General features: G+C 43.6%; 1 protein-coding gene and 1 long non-coding RNA gene across 2 annotated transcripts in view; one reads left to right on the top strand and one right to left on the bottom strand.

Moving 5' to 3' along the window:
- FBXL16 (F-box and leucine rich repeat protein 16) overlaps positions 1–23,773 on the top strand; it is a 76,031-nt gene extending 52,258 nt beyond the window's left edge. Inside the window, exons 2-6 of the mRNA XM_067461071.1 lie at positions 661–1,382; positions 2,228–2,736; positions 11,221–11,305; positions 12,992–13,055; positions 13,317–23,773. Of these exons, the coding sequence (XP_067317172.1) occupies positions 675–1,382; positions 2,228–2,736; positions 11,221–11,305; positions 12,992–13,055; positions 13,317–13,465 (1,515 nt within the window). The 5' untranslated portion in view covers positions 661–674 and the 3' untranslated portion in view covers positions 13,466–23,773. The remainder of the gene's footprint in view (positions 1–660; positions 1,383–2,227; positions 2,737–11,220; positions 11,306–12,991; positions 13,056–13,316) is intronic.
- LOC132781803 (uncharacterized) lies at positions 22,130–24,747 on the bottom strand. The gene is made up of 2 exons (XR_009632006.2): positions 23,971–24,747; positions 22,130–23,159 (listed from the first exon to the last, which is right to left on the bottom strand). It is a non-coding gene; the product is annotated as an uncharacterized lncRNA (long non-coding RNA).
- Between the last annotated feature and the right edge of the window lie 909 nt (positions 24,748–25,656).

Below are 25,656 nucleotides of genomic sequence, written 5' to 3'. Positions count from 1 at the left end.
ATTCCATATTTTAATGTTAAATGATGTTGTGTTTTATTATTATTTGATAATTGTATGTTATTATTGTTATGTTAGGTTTCTGTATGTTAGTCATTAAATTTGGCCATAATTATGTTGGAAACTGGAGCCCCCGGTGGCGCGGTGGATTAAAGCACTGAGCAGCTGAACTTGTTGACCAAAAGGTTGGCGGTTTGAATCCAGGGAGCGGCGTGAGCTCCCACTGTCAGCCCCAACTTCTGCCAACCTAGCAGTTCGAAAACATGCAAATGTGAGTAGATCAATAGGTACCGCTCCGGCGGGAAAGCAATGGCGCTCCATGCAGTCATGTCGGCCACATGACCTTGGAGGTGTCTACGGACAACGCCAGCTCTTCGGCTTAGAAATGGAGATGAGCACCAACCCCCAGAGTTGGACATGACTGGACTTAATGTCAGGGGAAAACTTTTATTTTTATTACGTTGGAAACTGCTTTGAGTCCCCCACTGGGGTGAGAAAAGCAGTATACAAGTGAAGTAAATTAATAAAACAAATAAATAATCCTTTGATACTTTAATATTGCTCTTACAATGCTAACTAGCTGTGTTGTGCGGGACTGCAATGATTGATGGCTGACTGAGTTCCAGCCCCATTTACTAAGATTTTGTCTCTTCTGCCTTCCAGAGTGACCTTGGAAGATGTCGAGCCAGAGCAACGGTGACACCAAACCCCCATGTTTACCCCGGAACGGGCTGGTGAAGCTCCCTGCCCAGGCCAATGGGCTTGGCTCCGCCAGCATCACCAAAGGGACCCCCGCCATGAAGAACCGCCTGTGCCAGCCCTCCTCTGTGCCTGCTGCCATCATGGGCCCAGCCTTAGCCAACCATGCCGAGCTGCCCCTCCCTGGCCTGGCCTCACCCTTGCCCTTGTCCTTGTCCACCCTGGCTGGGGTGCCGTCCCCATCCAGTGCTACCTTGGTGGGGCTGGGCTCCACCGTCGAGGTGCCCCCAGCCAATGGAGACATGCCCCTCTCCTCTTTTGAGGCTGAGAGGCCTCTGGCAGTGGATGAGAAGATCCTCAACCGCCTCTTTGTGTACTTTTCAGCCTGTGAGAAGTGTGTACTGGCCCAGGTGTGCAAGGCATGGCGGAGGGTCTTGTACCAGCCCAAGTTCTGGGTGGGCCTGACGCCAGTCCTGCACACCAAAGAGCTCTACAACCTTCTGCCCAGTGGTGACAAGGAGTTTGTCAATCTCCAGGGTTTCGCCATCCGGGGCTTTGATGGCTTCTGCCTGGTGGGGGTCTCAGACTTGGACATTTGCGAGTTCATCGATAACTATCCCCTGTCCAAAAAAGGGGTGAAGTCCATGAGCCTTAAAAGATCAACCATCACAGATGCGGGCCTCGAGGTAGGTCTCTTCCACCAAGGTGGATGGCTTTGTTGTTGTTGTTGTTGTTGTTGTTGTTGTTGTTATATTTACACCCTGCTTTTCTCTCCAAGGCAACTCAAAGCAGATATATGTCTATTATTATCCTATTTTTCTCTCCACAGAGAGACTCAAAGCAGCTATGTATCTATTATTATTATTATTATTATTATTATTATTATTATTATGTTTATTATGTTTATTATGTTTATTATGTTTATTATGTTTATTATTATGTTTATTATGTTTATTTATTCACTGCTTTTTCTCTCCCAACAAGAAGACTCAAAGTAGCTGACATGAAAAGCAGGTTTTTCAGTACAGTTTAAAATCTACAAATATAGAAACATTAAAACAGAATTAAATATCAATGGTATTTTAAAAAAATCAGTTAAAATACATAAAAACATATTCAAAGCTAAAAAAAATCATAGCACTCCGTGATTTGGTTGACATACTAGACATCATGTATGTGCTTTTTTTTATAATTCCAGGACATCCCATGGTCCTGATTTGGCGGTACAGAAAGCTCTTTCTTCCCACTTTTCAGCAGTCTTGAAAACATCCCAGTTTCTCTTTCTTCCTCCTACTCCCCCCCACTCTTGTCCCAAACTTCCTTTAATGATGTCCAAGTGTCCTCTTGGGGGGAGAGGAAGAGAGGCGAAATCGTCTCCTTCCTAGGAAACACAGGCAAGGACAGACCGCTGCCATCTCTTCCAGGCATTTCATCCTCCCTCATGAATGTTTTTTGTCACTTTGACCATGCTTTTGGGGCGCTTTAGTACAAAGCTGGAGGGCCTTAAGATGTGCGTGTGTTCCCGTTGCAGGTGATGCTGGAGCAGATGCAAGGAGTCATGCGGCTGGAGCTGTCCGGCTGCAACGACTTCACCGAGGCAGGCCTCTGGTCGAGCCTGAATGCCCGCATCACCTCCCTGAGCGTCAGCGACTGCATCAATGTGGCTGACGACGCCATCGCCGCCATTTCCCAGCTGCTCCCCAACCTGACCGAGCTAAACCTGCAGGCCTACCACGTGACGGACACGGCCCTAGCGTACTTCACGGCCAAGCAGGGCTACACTACCCACACCCTCCGCCTCAACTCCTGCTGGGAGATCACCAACCACGGGGTGGTCAACATGGTCCACAGCCTGCCCAACCTGAGCACCCTCAGCCTCTCAGGCTGCTCCAAAGTCACTGACGATGGGGTGGAGCTGGTGGCCGAGAACCTCCGCAAGCTCCGCAGCCTGGACCTCTCCTGGTGCCCGCGCATCACTGACATGGCCCTTGAGTACATCGCGTGTGACCTCCACAAGCTGGAGGAGCTGGTGCTGGACAGGTAGGTCGGAGCCGGAGACACCCAGCCATTCATGGCAGGAACAGGGTTGGCAGCCCAAGGCAGCATGTGGAAGGAGAGAAAGGCTCCAGCATGCTTTTGATGCCAAACTCAGAGGCTGCTTCGCTTAGGTAGAAACCACAGAGGCAGACCGTTCAATCCAGTGGGTTGTTTTTTTTTGTATTGGTTAAAATACCCATATTTTCTCGAGTCTAATGTACCATTGAATCTAATGCACACCTCAGTTTTCAAAACCCTAAAACCCAAAAAAGTATTTGCCATGTTACATGAATCTAATGCGCACCTTAATTTTGGGAAGATCATTTAGTCAAAAGAAGTGAGTATTAGAATCAAGTAAGTATGGTACTTCTTATTTTTTCCAGATAATTTTATTGAACTTTTATTTGGGGGGCAGGGGGAAAGTGAAGGAAAAAGAAAAAAATGGGATAGTAGATTTGGTATTAGTTTGTTGCATCTTTATCAAAAATTTAATATGACGCAAGAAGAAAAGGGCGAGAATTGTTGGAGTATTTACAAATTTATAATTGTTACAACTGAGTATCCATCTCTATTTCTTTAACATACATTTCGTACAATATTGAAGATTCAAACCATTTTAATTCTAAGTCCTTCTCCTTCCATCTCTGGCATCTGGAGGCAATGTTCACTCTGGCCTTGTTACATTTTTCCATGTCGAAGAGCCTGTTATCCATAGACTTCTCTGATTGTGTTGCCAGCATGTCTGCATGTCTGCATGGGGTGCCCTTTTACCTCCCCAACGAGGTGGTACCTATTGTTCTACTCGCATTGCATGCTTTTGAACGGCTAGGTTGGCAGAAGCTAGGGCTGACAGTCAGGAGCTTACCTAGACTCGTGGCTTTGAACTGCTAACCCTCTGGTCAGCAGATTTCCTGCAGCTAGTGACTCAGAGTGACTCAGAGTGAGTTGTTGCTGCTTCCTGTTTACTCTATAAAAGTCGGTGTCACGTGCGCCTAGTGGCGCGCGCAAACTCACACACTCACTAACCTACACTTTTCACCCCGCATACAGACAACAACATAAAACACACACCAAGAGGAGGTCATTAGCAGCCTGCAGATGGAACAAACACAAAATCTTCCTGTCCCATGCACAAGCTGTGGCATGTTCAGCTTTTTCACGCAACAATTACTCAATTACATCTGCCCCAAGTGTAAACAGATCACTCACATGGAACAGGATCCAACAACTTGAGGACCGTATTAAGACCCTTAAGGACATTCAGGAACTTGAGCTGTTCTTAGACACCACACACCACACTGTCCTAGACACGCAGCCCATAGCACACCAACATTATGGGGAGGCTCAAGAGGAGATCACCTCAGATGTAGACAACCCTCAAGCTTGGAGGCATGTCACCCTTAGAAAGAAACATAAGACCCGAAAGACTCCTCAGAATACCTCTGCCCAGCTGCAGTTACACAATAGATTCCAAATTCTCACACAACTAACACTTGACCAAGAAACACAACATATTGGGGAATGGCTTATATACTGATCAGTGGCTCGTCCTTGATCAGTGTGCAGGGGATAGCCCTGACTGGGACAACACTTCACAATATTCACACTTACACAATCATGCAGGTGTACCATCCCCAGCCATAGACCAGGTGCAACAGGAACACATACAGGAGAACGATAGGCTCTTGGACGAATCTCAATGGATTGTCCTTGACGAATGCACCAGGGATGTAGAGGAGGAGAACAACACTTTACACCTACACAATTCACACCAACAGGATCACTTTTCTGGGGACCTACACACTACATTGCGCAAAAGGGACCCTGTCAATCCTGAAAGTAAACAGGTCTTGGTAGTAGGCGACTCCCTCCTTAGAGGAACGGAAGCCGTCATTTCCAGACCAGATGGGATGGCTCGAGAAATATGCTGCCTACCGGGGGCAAAAATGCACCATATCACTCAGAGGCTCACCAGGCTCCTCAAGCCCTATCACCGTCCTCCCCTCATTTTGATTCATGTAGGAACCAATGATACTGCTAGGCATACTTTTCAAAAGATCATAAATTATTTTCAAGCTCTCGGAACAAAGCTAAAACAGTGTGATGTACAGGTGGTCTTTTTATCCCTCCTCCCAGTTGTAAGATACGGTCCTACAAGGGCCAGAAAAATAGTACAAGTCAATGACTGGCTTAGAAAATGGTGTCAGGAGGAACGCTTTGGCTTCCTCGACCATGCCCTGCTTTTCCAGGAGGATGGCAAGGATGGGGTGCATCTCACACAAGTAGGAAACACACCTTTTTGCTCACAGACTCGCAAATCTCATTAGGCGCACTTTAAACTAGGTCCACCAGGGGAGGGGGACAACAGCCTTGCGAACACTACTTTACCCACAATGTCAGGGAACCGCCAGAAGGCTAAACGGAGGGCTGCCAAAACTAACAAAATGAAGTTCAACAGTGACAAATGCAAGATACTCCACTTTGGCAGGAAAAACGAAATGCAAAGATACAAAATGGGGGACGCCTCGCTCGAGAGCAGTACGTGTGAAAAGGATCTTGGAGTCCTCGTGGACAAGAAGTTAAACATGAGCCAACAATGTGATGTGGCGGCAACAAAAGCCAATGGGATTTTGGTCTGCATCAAGAGGAGCATAGTGTCTAGGACTAGGGAAGTCATGCTACCACTCTATTCTGCTTTGGTTAGACCACACCTGGAATATTGTGTCCAATTCTGGGCACCACAATTCAAGAGAGATATTGACAAGCTGGAATGTGTCCAGAGGAGGGCAACTAAAATGATCCAGGGTCTGGAGAACAAGCTCTATGAAGAGCAGCTGAAGAAGCTGGGCATGTTTAGCCTGAAGAAGAGAAGGCTGAGAGGAGATATGATAGCCATGTATAAATATGTGAGAGGAAGCCACAGGGAGGAGGGAGCAAGCTTGTTTTCTGCTTCCTTGGAGACTAGGACGCGAAACAATGGCTTCAAACTACAAGAAAGGAGATTCCATCTGAACAAGAGGAAGAACTTCATGACTGTGAGAGCCATTCAGCAGTGGAACTCTCTGCCCTGGAGTATGGTGGAGGCTCCTTCTTTGGAAGCTTTTAAACAGAGGCTGGATGGCCACCTGTCAGGGGTGATTTGAATGCAATATTCCTGCTTCTTGGCAGGGGGTTGGACTGGATGGCCCATGAGGTCTCTTCCAACTCTTTGATTCTATGATTCTATGATTCTAGTGGTTTAACCCGCTGTGCTATAATATAAACCATTAACTTTTCACTCGGATCCACTAGATCCATACCTCACCTGCTCTGCCCAATTCACATTATAGCTCAAGTGAGACCAGAATTTCCATAGAACATAACTCACATGTCATCTTGAGCCAATTATAACTTCACAGAATAATAATAATAATAATAACATACTTTGTGGGATTGTTCTTAGAATAGAAAGAGGCAGCAGAGACAAATAACAGACAATATTTCTCACTCTGGGAAATATACAGAAACAGGTGAAATCTATTTAGAAAAAAACCCTGAAATACACACATTCATGCATTGCAATTGCCTTTTAGAATATCTCAAGCTACAATCCTGTATCGGATTCAATGAAATTTGTTTAGAGGTAGATCTGTATATACGATTTAATTTGCATTGTAAATGAAACATTGCACTGCAGAACGCCCTGAAAGGACATGCCCAGTAAATTTGCTTCTGAAGTATTCAAACACTACCGTTTCTTTCCAGTAGCACTGTTCGTGCATTCCTGACGCATATAATGAATAAAAGAAAATCATAGCCTTACAAATGTGATGCATGTGCAAATCTTGGGAGGGGGGATCATAACTGAAAGGGTGTGGTACGAATCAAATCAGGAATGCTTCTTTGCAAATTAGAGCCTATTTTCGGAAAACTACAGGTGGAAGCAATCTGGTATCTGGAAAAAAACACAACAGGATTGCCAGAGCACCTGGTATACAGTGCTGGGAAATGCTGTAATTCCAATGGGATTTCCTCAAGAAAAGCCCTACTTAAGTGGCTGGGCTTTTTACAAAATGTGTTTCATTCCTTCTGCTTATCTCAAGAGACAATGTGGAGTCACACAACACAAGTTGTGCTACTCCAAAGTCAGAAGAGGCTGCAGTGTTTTACTTTGGCCAGATGAGTCCATACCAGGCCTGGGCCAACTTCGGCCCTCCAGGTATTTTGGACTTCAGCTCCCACAATTCCTAACAGTCTACTGGATGTTAGGAAATGTGAGAGTTGAAGTCCAAAGCACTAGGAGGGCCAAAGTTGGCCCAGGCCTGGTCCATACCATCCAGCTCTTTTCACCACAAACCGCACACTGTATAGATAACCCAATGTAAGAGTTTCTTAAAAGCAGAGTATAAGCTGGATGTATGAAAAGCAAGCAAATATTTAAAAACGAATCCAAGTTCACCAGATTATGTCTATTAAAGCCAAAAGTCCCAAAAATTCCTTCAGAGAAAGTCTCTAAAATAATTTCAGCGATATATGCAAGAACAGGGCACTAAATCCAAGGCAGGCAAACCTATGCCAATCAAAGACAAGGTACATAAACCCCAGGCAGGCAAAACTATGCCTCTCAAGATCAGAACATGGGAACAGCTTAACACTTGGTTACATTAATTTCATGGCCCTTGACACTGAGAGGTCTATACCTGAATGCAACATTGCTCTCATGATGATTGCATCAACATGAACCACTTTTAAAAACCAAAATCCCTCTCATGAGATCATTTCTTTTGCACCTCCTCTCCTTCTCTCTGAGCTGGCAAGAGAAGCAAGTCCTTAATTGCTGGCCCTGTTGTCTTAGCGCTAATCTCTCTGACCTCGACAAACATTAGTCTTCCCCAATTTCCTCTGACTGCACTTCTGGCAGGTTTTTATAGGAACTGACTTCACCATTCTCCTGGGAACCATCAGGAGATTCCAAAACATTTCTGCCAGGAGATTCCAAAACATTTCTCTCTGGGTCCTCTGAATCTCTCCCAGCATTACTAGCCTCACCTTCTGAACACTAAGAATCTGATCATGCCACAACATAGCTGTTCTGATTTTGCAGTAATCCTCCCAATGAATCTGAGCAGCACCATGTGGACAGTAAGCCAGTTCACGTTGGAGTGGGTCTGTTGGCAACCTCTGCCCAAAGTGCAGGGCTGCTGAAGCTCCCTGCACTTTGTATTCTCCAGCTATCCTTAACATGGGAATTAAACCCATTTGCCCTGGAGGCCACGTGAACTTGTTCCAGGAATAACTTCTGACCCACTTTGGATTTTGGAGCTCATGTAGACAAGCCCCTGGTGCCTCTTTCCTCCTCCTGCAAGTGCCACAACTCTGATCCGAATGGTTTTTACCACCAGAAATGTCTTCTCTTCCTTCCCATAAGCCCAAGATAACCCACCCAATGCTACCAAGGAGCCCATAATCATTATCCAATGCTGCTCCCTTGCAGATTGTCCAGGCATCTGCAAAGAATCCAGGTAAGCATAACAGGGTTCACATGTTACATGTACAGGGAAAGGCGGATATTAAATTTATTATTATTATTCTATGTGTAAGGGAGTCAGGTCACCCCGTCCCTTCTCAGATCTGAGTTCTTGCAGATACACAGTTCTGGAACAACATACTCTCTTATTCTCTCACTCCTCTCTCTTTTTATGCTACCATCTTCCCTCTATCACTCCCATCCTCCCTATTTCTTTCATAGCCCTTTTCCAGATGCATCCATCTGAAACAATGCCACTTTAACTACCACAGAATCTTGGGATGTGCAGTTTGGTGAAGGTCTTAGAAGGCTCTATTTACACTCCCCTGAAGTACAGCACTGGAGCTTTTCAGACAACGTTTCTGAAGAGGTCACCAAATTACAAATTTCAGGGTTCCATTAAAGAAGGGTTAAGGTGCTATAATTGTATAAATATAATAATCCATCCCTCTCTATATATAAATGCTAGGCCTGGGTAACAACAGAAAAATTTGTTTCTAAAATCGATTCGTTTTTTGGGGTTTTTTGCGTTTTGATATTTAAAAGAATTCCGAATTTTTTTTAAAAAAAAGTTCGATATTTACGAAATTTCGTAAATGGTAAAAAAATTACAAAACAATAATGAAACAATAACGAAACAATAACTAATCGATTCGTTAATGGCGGACGCGACCGCGCAATACGCTAAAAAACCTCCAAATGGGACAGGGGGAACTTCTGAAGCTTCCCTCTCCCTCTGTTGTTGACTGTTGGTGTGATATTATAATTTTTTTTCACTAATTAAACAAAAAACAACTATAAAACTTGCCCCAGACATGCGGAAATAATAACGAAACGACCTCAAACCAATAACGAAACGAATACATAACGAAATACGAAGCATTTACGAAACGAATTGAAAAATTCGTTTCGTTTTTAAGCTGCTCCAGAATGGTTCGTTATCGCTTCGTTAACAAAAAAATAACGAATTTTTAACGAATTACGAATTAACGAAACGAAACCGCCCAGCCCTAATAAATGCTCTGTTGATTTTGAGTGACATCATAACTCAAAATCCACTGGATGAATTGCTGCAAAATTTGGCCACAAGACATCTACTAACCCAAGGAGTGACCATCACTCAAAAAAATTAATTTTGTCATTTGAGAGTTGTAATTACTGGGATTTATAGTTCACCTACAATTAAAGAGCATTCTGAACTCCACTAACGATAGAATTGATCCAAACTTGGCACACAGGACTCCCATGACCAACAGAAAACACTAGAAGGGTTTGGTCAGCATTGACCTTGAGTTTTGGAGTTGTAGTTCACCTACATCCAGAGAGCACTATAGACTCAAACAATAAAGGATCTAGACCAAACTTGCACGAATACTCCAAATGCCCAAATATGAAGACAGGTGGAGTTTGGGGGAAATAGACCTTCACATTTGGGAGTTGAAGTTACTGGGATTTATAGTTCACCTACAATCAAAGAGCATTCTGAACCCCACCAGTGATAGAACTGGGCCAAAATTCCCACACAGAACACCCATGACCAACAGAAAATACTGTGTTTTCTGATGGTCTTTGGCAACCCTTCTGGCACCCCCTGACAACCCCCAGGTTGAGAAATGCTGCCTTAAGGCCATCCAGTCCAAATCCCTTCACCAGGGTAAGAAAACATAATCAAAACCTTCCTGACAAAGAGCCATCCAGCCATAGATATAGATAGATATATATGATTCACACACACACATTTATATATTTATTTATTTCCTATATTTATATATATACACACACATATATATGTGTATGACAGATAAAATATCATAGATTTGAAAGGGACCTCTAAAGAAGGGCAATTATATGTTGCATGTTCCAGAGGAGGCAAACCAGACAATCTCTACATCAACACTGACAAAGAAACAACAAGAAATACTGTTTACCCACAAGCATAAAGAAATTACATTTATTAGAAACCAACACTTTCTCATTACGTTATTTTCCAGATCACAAGACTGAGCCACAGCAATGCATGGCAGGGGACGGCTAGTATATAATTGCATAGATCTGTGTACACTGTGTTGTCAAATGCTTTCATGGCTGGAATCACTGGATTGCTGGGAGCTTTTTGGGCTGTCTGGCCATGTTTCAACAGCATTCTCTCCTGATGTTTCACCTGCATCTGGGGGTAATGGCATCCTCAGAGGATCGGATGGTAGTCAAGTGGAGTATATATACTTGTGGAATGCCCAGGGGGGAGTTTCTCATCCTGTATCAGCCATGGATTGAGGTTCCAGGTTTTAGCCTGCTACTTTTGGACTCTCGCTTGCTGAGGTGTTCCTGAGAGTATCTCTGTGGATCTTAGGAAGCTGTTTCTTGATTTAAGGTTTTAGCTTGCTGGCTGATATCCAAACAGAGGATGGGCCAGAGATGTCCATGTCTTGGTCCTTTCATTATGGGCAGCTACTTTCCAACGAAAGGTGGTGCGATATCGGCTAAACAGTGTAATTTCTCCAGTGGTGTGGAGCATAGACATCCTGTGATTATGCGCCATGTCTCATTAACATAGTGAGATGTATTCCACAGTGGGCATGCATATTCAGCAGCAGAATAGCCAAGTGCAAGATCAGATGTCTTCACTGTGTCTGGTTCAAAATGGTGAGCTGCAGAGATATTTTAAGAAGGGCTCACAGATTCCTTACTGATTGATAGATCTGTTTCTTGATTAGTCCACTGACCATATCAACAATAAAAGACAAAAACTAAAATACACAGACAAATAGACAGACACAAATTACTATGCTAAAACTCCTAATAAATGAACACAATAAAACTTGATTAAATAATAAGTTTGGTAAAATGGGATTGAATTGCAAGAGTTGTATTGAGAAGTGTTCACAGATACCTTACTGATTGATAGAGTCCCACTTTCCCCTTTCCATCTAAAGTTTGGGAATTTCTGCTGACGGCTCTGTTTTCTTCCGCCTTTCTGGCAGGTGTGTGCGGATCACAGACACCGGGCTCAGCTATCTGTCCACCATGTCGTCACTTAGGAACTTATATCTCCGCTGGTGCTGCCAGGTAAAGGAACCGTCCGCGCGTGCTTTGAGACAGCAACAAAGACGCAGAAAAGATGGAGAAGATTGCCAGGGTCTAGCATGCCAATCAATGCGGGAAGCAGTTAATTTCTGCCTGATTGCTAATAACAAAAACTCCACCCAAATGTGTCAGGAGACTGTGGTGTGTGTAGCTATAACACTGGTCAACACACATGTTGGTGCCCCAAAGATTAGTCCTGTTTCTGGGTATATTTAACCTGCTAATTCCAAAAATGGCACCACATTTTCCACTATCTACTCTAATTTTCGAGATATAGAACCAGTGCCATCTGCTTGCCCATAGCACATCACCATAATCATTAGGAGTGTGTGAAATTCTGTGGGTCAATTCAGATTTCAGGTAAATTTGGCAATTTGGCAGCCAAACCACAGAAAATGAACTGGGGGGGGGGGGGGCTATGAAGCTTTACCAGAATGGAACTCAAGCCAGCAAATCTTTCAACTAAATTTGGGAAAGATTTGTTGATTCGGACTTACTTTTTATCGTTAGTATTCTGATCATTTGTTTTGCAAGAACAAACAGCAATCTCTCTGTGGTGGGAACTATGGGGCTGTTGTCTTGTCTCTATTTATTTATATGGATTGCATTTTAGAAAGTACGAAGCCAAAATAGGCAGGGTGGAAAGGAATCACAGTTAAGGAAGCTTTTCTGATATTTAAGTTCAAGTTCAAGTTCATTTTATTATGGTCAGTGACCAGTTCGAGAGAAGAGAGACGTAGTCCCATACAAGCATATCAGAGTTATGGGTTAAGAGATTTAAAACTTTAAAATAAGTGTATTATTGTTAGGACATTAAGATAATTAACTTGAAAATCTAAACTAAATGCCATATACAGGATTATATTAAAACCCAACACAATTTATGGAATTAAAGGGAAGGGAATCTAAAGGGAGGGAATAGGGTGCTCATGAGGCACAGGGAAAGGAAGTCCAGTCAAACAGAGGAGGGAACAACATCCATACTATAATTAAGACTGCAATCCCAATTTTCTGCTAGTATGAAGTCCCAACTTGTACTAGCTTGTGCTATGAGACAACTGGATTTCAAACGCTGCCGTGCAGAACTTGGTGACATTGTAAGTTACAGCCGAGTTAGTGTCTGAAAGCAGCAGGGAGATGTAAAATTGTCCGGAGTATCCTGAGTATTTGTATAGCGTAATGAGACGGGATTGAATATCTCTATAGAACAGGCACTGAAGAAGCACATTTTCTGTTCTCTATGTGTCCTGAGTTACAGGGGCACCATCTCTCGGCGTATGGAGGTCTTCTGGTAACGGCCTTTCAATACGGCACATGGGAGAGCATGGCAACGTGCCAGAGTGAAGGCCCTCTGGCTGGAAACCTCCAGCATGTTTAGATATTTCATGGGGGAGGAACAAAACCTACTGACTCCATTGATAATAAAGGATGCGGCACTAGCTAAGTCTGATTGATGCTATTTAGTTGAGCTGGGACATGTCTTAAGCAATGGATGAGAAAGAAATGCATGGTTTTATTTTAGCTTGGATACCTGAAAGAAAATACTGTGGGAGCCCCAGAGACCAACTGTATCAACTGTCCGAATCCCAGAACATCCACGAGAAAAGTCTTAATTCCTAGTGTTGGAAGAATGCTTGCTCACATTTCTGACTTCTTTGCTCTTTACAGGTGCAAGACTTTGGCCTGAAGCATTTGCTGGGAATGAGGAGTTTACGCCTCCTCTCTCTTGCAGGTGAGAGCAAAACCTCATTCACACTGTGGAATGAAAGGAAGAAAGGGTTAATGTGTGAAATAGCACACATGAACTATTTCTTTTGTTGTTTGTTTGTTTTGGTGATTTTGTCCTTGAGGCCCCAGCTTGATTTGTTCTCAGAGCCATTAATTCAAAAACATCACGTCATGATTGTTGGTATTATTCACTGATGATGTTGCTGGCAATTGTATGAGTGGAGCTTTCTCACTCACTGCATGCTCTCCGGTTCTGCTTTTGCAGGCTGCCCTCTGCTGACCACCACTGGACTTTCAGGCCTTGTCCAGCTTCAAGACCTGGAAGAGCTGGAGTTGACTAACTGCCCAGGGGCCACTCCAGAGCTTTTCAAGTATTTCTCGCAGCACCTGCCGCGTTGCATGGTGATCGAATAAGCAGCTCCTGGAAAGAATCTGACCAACGTCTGGAGCCAAGACCTTCAACCCCAACCCAGCACTGAACAACCAATCAGAGTCATGGTTTTATTTATTCATTTAATATATATATATATGTATATATAAATATAAATATATATACTATCTAGATTTTTTCCCCGGGAGGGATGCTGTGACTGAAGCCACACTTACACACAGAGAGAGAAAAAACAATGCAAGCTGTCATGAACAAAGACCTGGATCATCGGATGGACAACACACTTGGTGTAAGGATGTGGCAGTGACAAGTGAATGAATCCCTCCTCAAGTTTGTAAATTTCTATGCCTCCATCATCTCCTGCCTTCCTTGTAGTGATCTGTCCTGAAAACATAATTTTTGGAAAGAAAAAAAAAGATAAAAACTCAAAAAATATAATAAGAACAAATGAAAGAGGCATAGAAAATGAGCAAGAAACTGCAATGGCAGATTGGTGAGTTGGTGGGCATGTTGTTGCCACTCAGTGCTGGATAAAAGCGGTTTCCGCCCAGGCGTTTCGTGTCATGGTGGATAGAAGTTGGGTTGCGAGGCAAGATTCTGGGGCAAGTCCTCTTGAAGGTTTTCCCAGGTATGGATCCTGTACGGTCGAGCCTGCCGATGGAATGGTCGCCGTCCTCTGCGTTTGAGGTGGAAAGCGAATGGAGGAACGAAGAGCGCCCTTCTGAGAAAGGAGGTTCATGGGATGACAGACGGATGGAACAGCTCTGGATGTGCATGGGCTCTGCCACTGGATTCCAGGAAATGGACACTGCAGAAAAGTGTTCATAAAGAGAAGCAGGGGAGCTGAAAATGTGCAAGGAATTCGGCTCATGCTGCGTAAGAAAGTTTCGAAGCTTGTCTTGGAGACCCTTGGGGATTTAGGACCAAAGGATGCTTCTGAAAGTGAAGCGGGTTGCCAACTGGCCTTTGGCTTCATCCAGAGAACAGGCCAAGGAGCGAAGTTTCCCAGAAAAACGGATTTTACAAGCTCACCTGAACAATCCTGGCTGACCCTTAAGGTCATGCGGTGATTTTTGGCAGATAACGTCTGCCTCTTTTTGTTTTGAATTTTTAAAATTTCCTTTTAAAACCCCTTTTCTTTTGCTAATGAATAAGTTTCCCTCCCTTCTCCTCTCTTCAGAACAAAACCTTCAGCCTTTGCATGCTAGCTTGCTTCCGTCTCGATGTAAGGCAGGCTCTGGCTTCTACGTCCGCTGGGTAGGACTTCAGGCGGCAGCCTCAACCCCAGCTTGGCTTGTCTGTCCCACTGTAAAGCTGATGTGGCATTTTATCCCATCCATATTTCCATTGACTGAGACATGGATCTTTAGCAGATTGTGCCCTGATCCTGCCCTGAACAGGCAAAGGCATCTCCTTCCTTAGATTCCTCTTATCTAGCTGCTTACAAGCCAGTTACAATACGCCCGCTCTTTCCCACCGGTTTCCAACTATACCAGCAGCCTGCGCTGTATATGGCCCTCTCATCCGCTTTCTTCTGAGCCAAGGACGTGGCTGACCTGTTTGTTGGCCATCCTTGGGCTGTTTCCACGTTGCTTCCACTGAGTTGCTTTTAGAGGCCCTTGTCTATTGTTGTTTGCAGGTTGGTTGACTCAGGCACTCATTCTCCATCTCCATCCACAAGCTGCCATGGAGATCTATCTGTTCCTGGGTGGAGCAACTTCTTGTTACAAGACCTGGATGGATAGCACAGCTCTTTGAGGCAACAAGCTGTATTGCTGTGCTGAGTCTTTCCAAACCGCTGCTTGTATGCTTTTACGGAGCGTCGTTGCCCACCATCACCACTCGCTTTAGTGCCTGTGCATTTTGGCTCCATTGGCTGTGTTAACCAATAACGGAAGTTGCCCTCTCCACCAGGCGTGAGGAGGGCATTTGCCCAGGCAGTGCTCAAAGTGCCCGCCTTTCTCCTTTCAAAAGAATATGCCTGAGCATTGGGTGCCTTTCTCTCTGAGAGTGGTAGAAAATATCACTGCCTGTTTGCTCCACTGTGCAGGGCAAGTGTGCCGGCAACCAACCAACCCTAAGTCATTACAAGTGCAGGCATACTTCCCTGGGAGCACATCCTATTGCATGAAAGGCCTTAGCTTTCAAATAAACATACTTAGAATTGTATGTCCATGAGCTAGATCACACTGGCTTCTGTCATGGGGGAATATCAGAAGAGAATCTTCAGGGCCAAAAGTATTTTGCTTTTGTTGAAGTTGGCAAGGACCAAAGGGGAGATTTGAGTCCTCATCCTCAATAGTGTCCCAGGTGGTTGCAATCCTGTTTCCTTGTTTCGTACAAGTGGAACAAGTGCAGGGAGAGGCATTTAGAACACAGAGAAATTAATGCCATATAATGTTCACTGTTACAAAGAATGGGAAAGAGGGACTCAGGTCACATTGTCTCCAAGTTCTGCGAATAGAAGGCAGTCTTTCCCTCTAGTGCAGGCATGGGCAAACTTCAGTCCTCTAGCTGTTTTGTACTGGCTGTTAGGAATTGTGGGAGTTGGAAGTCCAAAACACCTGGAGGGAGGGCTGAAGTTGACCCATACCTGCTCTAGCGGGATGGTCAAGTGCCCATGGAATTACAATGCCCAAAGCAACCACCTATTGTTTTAATCCAGTCCCAGGCCTTTTACTACAACACACTGTGCAGGTTTCCACTTCACGGGTGTTTTGGTGGCCTTCTAATTTTTGCTGTGGTTTGGGAAGTGGGTTCTGTAATGTTTAACCATCGGCTCTGTCTGGTTGGAGGGGCAGGGAATGTATACCAATGGAGAAACAGCCTCTAATTCCAAAGTTCCCATAGCTCACCATTCCACAGTCCAGCCACCTGTGTTGGACTACAAGTCCCATACTCTGGGTACGGTGGGAGCTCTTGCCCAGCACATCTGGAGAAGACCCAGCTGGGGTTGTTCCAGCAGTCAAGCCATCGCCCCCAATGCCAGCAGAATGCGATCACTGGCACTGTCCACCTTATCTCTTTTGAGTCTTCCCAGTACAGCCAGTGTCACCAGTCTCTATCCAGGGCTTGATTCATGCCAAACTTCAACACCAGTGATGCATTTAGTCACCAAGGATAGCCTCACTTCCTGCTCCCTGCTTCAACACTTTCCAGGTACTCCAAGCAGATTTATTTATCTATGAAAAATTACATATACATGAAGCCATTTTAAATAGTTAATAAGCCACTTTATTAAAAAAATAGTATAACTATATGAAGTCCCTATCTAGTTCAGCAGTCTTTCCACACAGAGGGCAAACACTGGGCATCAATATGAAAGCCATTCATGTAAACTAGTGTTCAGAAGCCGCCTTCTTGTAATATTTAAGGAAATAGACTCTATATCCATCATGGCTAGTAGCCTCTGATAGCCCACATCCTCCAAAACCTTTTCTTTTGTAAAGCCACCCAGTTTGACAGCTACCCCTAATTCCATAAGTTCCATGGTTACTTCTCCAAGATGTAAAAAATAATTCTTTTTACCTGTCCTGAATCTCCCAACATTCAATTTGAGCAAAAGACCTCACTAGGTTCCAATATCATAAGAAACGGAGAAAAACAAAGACACCACCCATCTAATTCAGTTCAAGTGATAACATGTAAATTAACCGATGTTTGCTGGCATTGAATTAATTTACCAGAAGCTTCAGATAATGCACTTTTCAATTATCAGTTGCCATGCAGTAAGGACACTTTATGTTTATTAAAACCATTTTTAAATAGCCATTCTAAGAATGTCAGGCATACTGGGAAGAAGTGACTGAGAAAGATTCCTAAGGAAAGCTATTGTTGGCTAAGGCAGGCCATATGAGCCGAATAAACCTCACCAGAAATCAGAAGGCATGAATTACAAATTAGTTCTTTGGTGAGGTAACCAATGCATAACTCAAACAGATTATAATAATACTATTACTATTCTGAGTACCCCTTTTCAAACATAAATATTCTTCAGATGTTTAAAGTTTCATGTGATATTCTCACTACTTGGATATGATGTCAACCCAAGGCCATATTTTTTTGTTTTTAAACTAATAAAAAAGTAATAATTTAGTTACTTTTGGATAACATTAACATGTAAATCTTTGAAAACCCGAATGGTAACTAACTCCTCTGGAGCCACTGTGAATTGTAACAATAGCTACCATAATTCCTCTGGTTCTTGCTGATATTAAGCCGCAGTGTCCTTTCTATGTTTGCTGCAGAAGAGTTTGAGATCCCATGCATTGCATGCAAACGGTGCTCCGAAAGGTCCAGCTCTGGGTCCAAGGGACCCTATGAGACAAGGCCATCCACTGTGTTCCCTTTCATCCCTCCCATGTTGACAAGTTGCACTTTACAGCTGCCATTTATAATTCCCTATAATGTCTCCTATATTGCATCATCCCAGAGATTAAAAATATGGACTCCAAGCCAAGAGCATGTACCAATACATGGACATTTTTCTTTTGTCATGTCAGGAGCAAGTCGCTTCTGGTGTGAGAGAATTGGCCGTCTGCAAGGACGTTGCCCAGGGGACACCTGGATGATTTGATGTTTTTATCATCCTCGTGGGAGTCTTCTCTCATGTCCCCGCATGAGGAGCTGGAGCTGATAGAGGGAGCTGGCACAAGGGTTTAACCCACTGCGCCACCAGGGGCTCCTACATGGGCATGGCCAAGCAGAATGCAGCAAAGGCCATGCAATGGTCCCTGAACTGCCCCAATGGTCTGGGAAAGCCATCTATCTCAAAACTGTGGAGAGTGGCTGTCAGTAAAAATGACACGGGAAAAAGAGCTCAGAAAAGTTACTTTTAAAATCCTTTTTTTAAAAAAAACTCATAACATGTATTGTCAAAGGCTTTCACAACTGGAATATCTGGGGTGTTGTGGCGTGGTTTCTGGGCTGTATAGCCAATGTTTTTTAGTAGCATTTTCTCCTCCTTTTTTTGTTTGGCCTGCATCTGTGTATGGTAGCTTCAGAGGATCTGATGGTAGCAAAGCAAGTGGAATATATAATATACCTGCGGAATAATGTCCTAGGTGAGAGAAAAAGCCAATGTCTATTAACCAAATGTGAAGGGTGCAATTAGCAAGCTTCGTTTGCAAGTGTTGAGTGGGATCCATCCATTAGCATGTGAGTAACCATGAAGATGGCATAGTGAGGACATCTGCCTAGAAACAGCCAGGCCATTGTTCTCTTTGAATTGTTTGCTACCTTAGAGACATCCTTAGCCTGGATAGTGCTCACTGGCCCTTGATTACGCTGCCTGGAGTTCTCCTGTGTCTGAGTGGAATTCATTAGTTACTATCTTGATTCTAGTGTTTCTCAATAAAAAGGTAAAGGTTTCCCCTTGACATTAAGTCTAGTCAAGTCCAACTCTGGGAGGTGGTGCTCATTTCTATTTCGAAAGCGAAGAGCCAGCATTGTCCATAGATGCCTCCTAGGTCATGTGGCTGGCATGACTGCATAGAGCGCCGTTACCTTCCCGCTGAAGTGGTACCTACTGATCTACTCACATTTGCATGCTTTCGAACTGCTAGGTTGGCAGAAGCTGGGGCTAACAGCAGGAGCTCACCCCGCCCCCTGGATTTGAACTGCCAACCTTCCGGTAAGCAAGTTCTTTAGCTTAGCGGTGTAACCCATTGCACCACCACAGCCCCTTGTTTCTCAATACTGGTAGCCCAATTTTGATCACGTTCAGATCTCTGTTCAGATGCCCTCAGTAATTGATTATATGATCTTCATGGTTATTCACATACTAATGGGTGGATCCTACTCAACATACACAAATGAAGCTTGCTAACTCCACCCTTTACAGGGCACAGAATATTGAAAACATGGAAATTCTGGACCACTCTGACAACCACTTTGTCAGATGACACAGAGAAGCCATTGAAATCCACAAGAAGCACGTGGACAATTTCAACATAAAGGAAGAAACCATGAAAATGAACAAAATGTGGCTACCAGTATTGAGAAACACCAGAATTAAGACTGACAAATGAACGCCACCCAGATATAGAGGAGGCCTCCAGGCAGCAAGCAATTAAAGGCCAATGAGCACCACCCAGACTTAGGATGTCTCCAGGCAGCAAACAATTCAAAGGAGATGAAGGCCAGGATACTTCTAAGGTAGATGCCCTCACTATTGACTATGTAATATTCTCACTCACATGATAACAGATGGATCTCATTCAAACACTTACAAATCAAGCTTGCTAACTGGATCCTTCATACTTGGTTAATAGGCATTGGTTCTTTTTTCCACCCTGGACATCATTCCACTGCTGTATTATGAACTCCACTCGTGTTACCACCATCAGATCATCTGAAGATGCCAGCCATAGATGCAGGCAAAACGTCAGGAGAAAATGCTGCCAGAACACAGCCATACAGCCCAGAAACCACACACTTCAAAAACCTATAACATCCCTATCCAGTGATTTAGGAGCTGTACTCCCCTCCCCGCCCCCACCCCGGGCCTTTTCTATGCTCTGTGAGAATCGATGACCTAACTTGGTTTAAGGAAGCATTCTATGATCTCTGGTGAGCTAATCCCACAAAAGGACAGGTACATTATAGCACATTTTCGCCACTCCACCCCACTTCCCCCAAATTAGTTGCCAGGCTTCTGTTGAGATGTGTACACCAGAGCTTTCCAAGCATTTTGTGTTGGAGACATTCCTTTTTAGATGAGCAACAATTCACAACACAGTTTTCCAAACGCACACAATGGAGGTTAAAAGAAGAGATGCGGACACAGACAGAAATTGTAACGATTAAATATATGAAGGCGTAACATATCTCATAAAAGCCTTTTCATTTATATATTTTTCAGAAATATATGATTTGTCATGTAATTACATACATTTCCAGGATTTTTTTTGTAATTTCTTGTGAGGTTCGCACGACACACCTCGCATTGCAGCTGACACACTAATGTGTTGCGGTGCAGTTTGAAAAGCTCTGGTTGTAGACCATGCGGATAGTGGCAGGGGTTTGAAAATACCTTTCTGTAAATGCTCATCGGATATCTGGAAGGAACCATGCACATGTTATTGTGTACAAGGAGATACATTACATCAGGCATGGGCCAACTTCGGCCCTCCCTCCAGGTATTTTAGACTTCAACAATTCATAACAGCTTACTGGCTGTTAGGAATTGTGAGAGTGGAAGTCCAAAGGAGGGAGGGCCAAAGTTGGCCCATGCCTGCATTACATTGATTTTTTTTTAAATCCCAACTGATTACCAGAGAGGGGTAAGGGAAGAAGCAGGATGGATCATTGTGCATGATGTGGGGATGCTGTGGGGGAAAGAATCAATCTGTTTGTGACCTATCATCCACATATATCTATCTGTATACATATATCACTTGTGCTTGGGCAAACAGACTGGCTCAGAGGCCTACGATGCTTCTCCATACAAGGCCACGCAACCTGCCCCAGATGGTGGCGCACACACCATGTGCAATGGTAAACTGCTCCCACATCACACCCAATGGATGTGCCTGGAGATCAGCGTGCTCTTCATCTGTACGGAACTCATGAACAAACTTGCTTTTGACAACCACTTTTTTAAAAAAACATTGGTATTTCTTCGGTGCGAAACATTTTGTTGCCATAACATCTTTGTAAAGCTTTAAGCCAGCCTATTTTTTTAGGGTGACGTTTTACAACTCCCTGCTCTTTCATCCTGCCTTGCGTATCCTGCAGAACTGCATGATTGTGAGGGTTGGGTAAGTGAATGTGGGAGTTGGGGTGGGTTTTTTTTTTAGGGGGAGGCCTTGCCTGTTGTGGGTCATAGATGGGGTTCCTGGTCACGTGATTCAATATCCCGCCTCAAACTCCCCTGAAGCTTGACGGGAGAGTGGAGAACGGATTACGCGATTCCAAAGGGGGGAGGGAATCTATTTGAACATGCCATTTGCTAGCTTCAGCCGTCTCAAAGGTTGGCTCTCTGGAAAACTCTGTACACTGCTGAGGAAACTTCATAGGCTCTGTAATATTTAAACCTTTAATTTCACAGATTTGGAAATGACTGAATATGTAGGGATCCATCTCTGGATGGCCAAGCATCAGGTGATTCCTTATTTGATTGACAGTATTTTTAACCCTTATCTCCAGAAAAGCAAAGAATGATATGAAAAGGGGGATGGGGGGGGGCGCACAAACTCAGGCATGAATTGCAATTATAAATTCCAAAATTTTTACAGAAATAGGGTTGAACTGAAACATCTCCGAAAAGGAGGGAAATGGAATGTGGGTGCTTTCAAACAGGTTTCCATTATCAAATGATATTCAATGGCTGTTGCAGGCTTTCTTCCTTAATGGGAATTTTCTGCAGGAAAAACAAGGGTGGAAGAAATGGTGGTAAAACATGGTGCAAATTTGGAAGACATATGGATCACTACACAGTTGATTAAATGAAGCATGGCAACTGCACGGAAAAATCTTGTCCTCAGGTATCCCTGATCTCTCAGCCAAATTGCCACTCCATATCTCCTGCTTCAGTTGGATAGAATGGCTGCTATTAGGCGAGCACTTGGACTTTATGGAGTACTAATAGTAGAGCTGCTGGTGATATATTTCCTTCTCCAGTGATTAAGGCATATATGTGTTACACCAGCAGTGTCAGAACAACTAACAAGGGATGACACAAGTGCTTTTGTAATGTAATTGTGGCTCTTTTTATTCACTTTTATACTTGCACAGCCTCGCTATTTGGGTTTTTTGGGACCTTGAGCCAATAGTATGCGTTTTTTCTGACGTCTTTTAAAAACATAAATATTTTTAGTTACTTAAAAACCCTAGGAAATCAAACAGTTACATTTTAAAATGGCAAGCACAATGCAAACAAAACCTTTGCTTCCTGACCCATAACATTAACTAATAGTAACAAACTGTTGTCCCCTGACACATAATATTGTTTTAAATTTACGTTCCAGCTTCCATTATGTGTGAGAGACGCCAAAGACCAGATTTTTTTTTCACCACAGCTGATAAATCCACTCTGCTTTTCATTTCTTCAGTTGCTGTATATACAAAAGAAAGAAATGTTACCTCCAGAGTCTGGTCTCTGAGCATTCAATAGCAGCCAAATGATTACAAGAGAGTAGGAAATTGGTGAGGTTTTCATTTGGCTTTTTTGAAATAAGGTCCCATCTACACTGCCTAATTATCCAGTTCCTGAATCCAGACAATCTGCTTTGAACTGGATTATATGGCAGTGTAGACTCATATCATTCAGTTCAAAGCAGAGCATCTGGAAGAAGTCCCCATAATGAACTTCATAAATTTCATGAAAAGAATGGGAGGAAGACATTCATATCAAAAAAAGAAATGGTCAGATTGACTTAATGAAGCAGAAGTCATCAATTGATTAGTTTAAATGACTACTCCTCTGCATTTGGAATACTGAATCTGTGCAGCCAATTATTTGCTTTTCTTTAATACCTGCAGAGGAAGCAGGTGTAACTATTTGATTTCCTTAGTTTGCTGTTAAGCATTTACAAAAATTGGCAAATTTCTTCATTAAAAGAAACAATGGAAATAAGTTGAGGCTAATTTTACAAAAGGATGTTGGATAATAATAATAATAACAATAATAATAACAACAACAACAACATTATTCTTGTATCCAGTCACCATCTTCCCGAAGGGACTCGGGGCAGCTTACACAACAGCACAAGATGCCTAAAACCAAAACATAAAATAAGACACAGTATAAAATACAACAGAATAATACATATAGGCATATAAAACAACAACTTAAGACTCAATAAAACAGCACTCAATAAATAATGGCGATAAGCTACAATAAACATGGCTAGGCTGTAAACAATAGGACAAGGGAATGGGTAAGTGCAAAGAGAAAACAAAGTGGGATTGTCCTATCCTTCAAAACAATAAAAATTGAAGGAGTGTTCAACATTTTGGGAGTTGGAAAAGTACCCAATCAGCTCCGGGATTTGAATGCCAAGTTTCAATATGAAAAGACTAATAATAGTCTAAATCCACTCAGAGACAAAAGAGCAGCAGCAAATCCATATTCGGTCAAATGCATAACAGAGAGATATAGGAACCATTTACGTTTGGATCATTAAAAGGGGTGGGGTGAACAGTCCAAATTAGCATGTGGTACTAATATATATTGTCATACACACGATTTACTGTTGACTGTAAATGTGACACAGATCTGTATTAGAATTTTGGTCCCCAATAAGCCTTTCTGCTTGGGTGAGTATATTAGAAAAGAGATGGCTTATATCCTATGCCTGAATGATATCTTGTGGGGGGGGGGGGGGGGGATACTAAGCAGAAGACCAAAAACACTCCCCCCCCCCCCCCCCCAGTTTTCACATTATCTGTGAGCAGAAGCTTCAGTGGGTTGCTGTGAGTTTTCCGGGCTGCATGGCCATGTTCTAGAAGCATTCCCCCCTGATGTTTCGCCAACATCTATGGCAGGCATCCTCAGAGGTTATGAGTTCTGTTGGAAACTACTTACTTACTTAGGCGATCCCTCGTTGAACAAGTAAGATAGTCTTCCAGGAGCAGTATTCTGGTGGGTCCGTGGGTGACTGTAGAGCCCTATTCTTGATCTGCATCTTCTCCCGCAGTGAGGGCATTGGTTTCCAGGTGGAAGGCGGTCTCGGTCGGGGTTGGCTTGACGCGCCTTCCTCTTGGCATGTTTCTCTCTTTCACCCTCCATTCGTGCCTCTTCAAATTCTACAGCACTGTTGGTCACAGCTGACCTTCAGCTGGAGCGCTCAAGGGCCAGGGCTTCCCAGTTCTCAGTGTCTATGCCAGAGTTTTTAGGGTTGGCTTTGAGCCCATCTTTAAATCTCTTTTCCTGTCCACCAACATTCCGTTTTCCATTCTTGAGTTCGGAGTAGAGCAACTGCTTTGGGAGACGGTGGTCGGGCATCTACGCAAGTGGGGTTTATATACCTGTGGAATAAAGTCCAGGATGGGGAAAAAGAACACTTGTCTGTTCGAGGCAAATGTGAATGTTGCAATGAGCCACCTTGATTAGTATTGAATAGCCTTGCGGTTTCAAAGCCTGGCTTGACAAGAGTTCTTTCTCCCACTCTAGACATTCCACAGTGATTCTGGCCATGAAATCCTTCATTAACACACAGAAGCTTCAGTGTCCAGAGTTTTCCATCCAGAGTTTTCCATTTGAGACCATCACAAGGGAAAGGCAAGTAAGTCTGAGGTGGGGCACAGAAGACAAAGCCATTGAATAGCAGAGAGTGCCTTCAGAAAGGGTGTGTCCCATCCCCCCCCCCCCCCCCCCCGGCTGTAGATTGGAGGTGGTGTTTTTTTTTGAACAAGAACTCCCAGAATCCCACCATCAATGGTCATGCTGGCTGTGAGATTCTGAGAGCGGTAGTCCAAAAAGCCATTATCCCAAGTCCTGACATGTCCTTTTCTTATCAAAGAGAGGAGTGGGTGCTATCAGAAATTGATCCTTGGACCAGATGATTTGCAGCAGTCACCTTCTCTTGCTGGAGTCAAATGCGAATATAAATTGCAAAGGAACCCACAAGGAGAAAGGGTCATACTCCAAATACAGTAATGCTGTGCAAGGAAGTTAAGTATGGATTAGTTTTGCATTTGGAAAACATCATAGCAGGGACAGCATTTTTTTTCAGGGACTTCCTTGCCTTGCATCCCTGCAGTCATTTGGAGCAGTGATGCAAGACAAGGAAAAGGGACAATGAGTATAGTCAGGAACATGAGACATGGGACCAAGAAATCCCTGAATTACATTTTAATTTTGCCATGAATGCACTTAGGTTGGATCTACACTGCCACATAATCCAGATGATCAAAACAGATTATTCAGATTATCTCCTTTGAACTGGATTATATGAGTCTACACTGCCATAGAATCCAATTCAAAACAGATAATCTAGATGTTATATGACAGAGTAGATCCAGGCTACATGGGTCTATCACCTTCGTCTTCTCCCCCGCCCCCTCCTCTTCTTCTTCTTCTTCTGTGTTGTCGCGAAGGCTTTTATGGCCAGAATCACTGGGTTGCTGTGAGTTTTCTGTGCTGCATGGCCATGTTCCAGAAGCATTCTTACCTGACGTTTTGCCCACATCTATGGCAGGCATCCTCAGAGGTTGTGAGGTCTGTTGGAAACTAAGCAAGTGATTGTTTCGTGCCTGGAATTGTTTCATG

Source organism: Anolis sagrei, chromosome X, assembly GCF_037176765.1.
Source record: "Anolis sagrei isolate rAnoSag1 chromosome X, rAnoSag1.mat, whole genome shotgun sequence".
Lineage (NCBI taxonomy): Eukaryota > Metazoa > Chordata > Lepidosauria > Squamata > Dactyloidae > Anolis > Anolis sagrei.
Note: the sequence above shows the minus strand (reverse complement) of the source record. Positions and strands in the feature narration are given on the sequence as shown.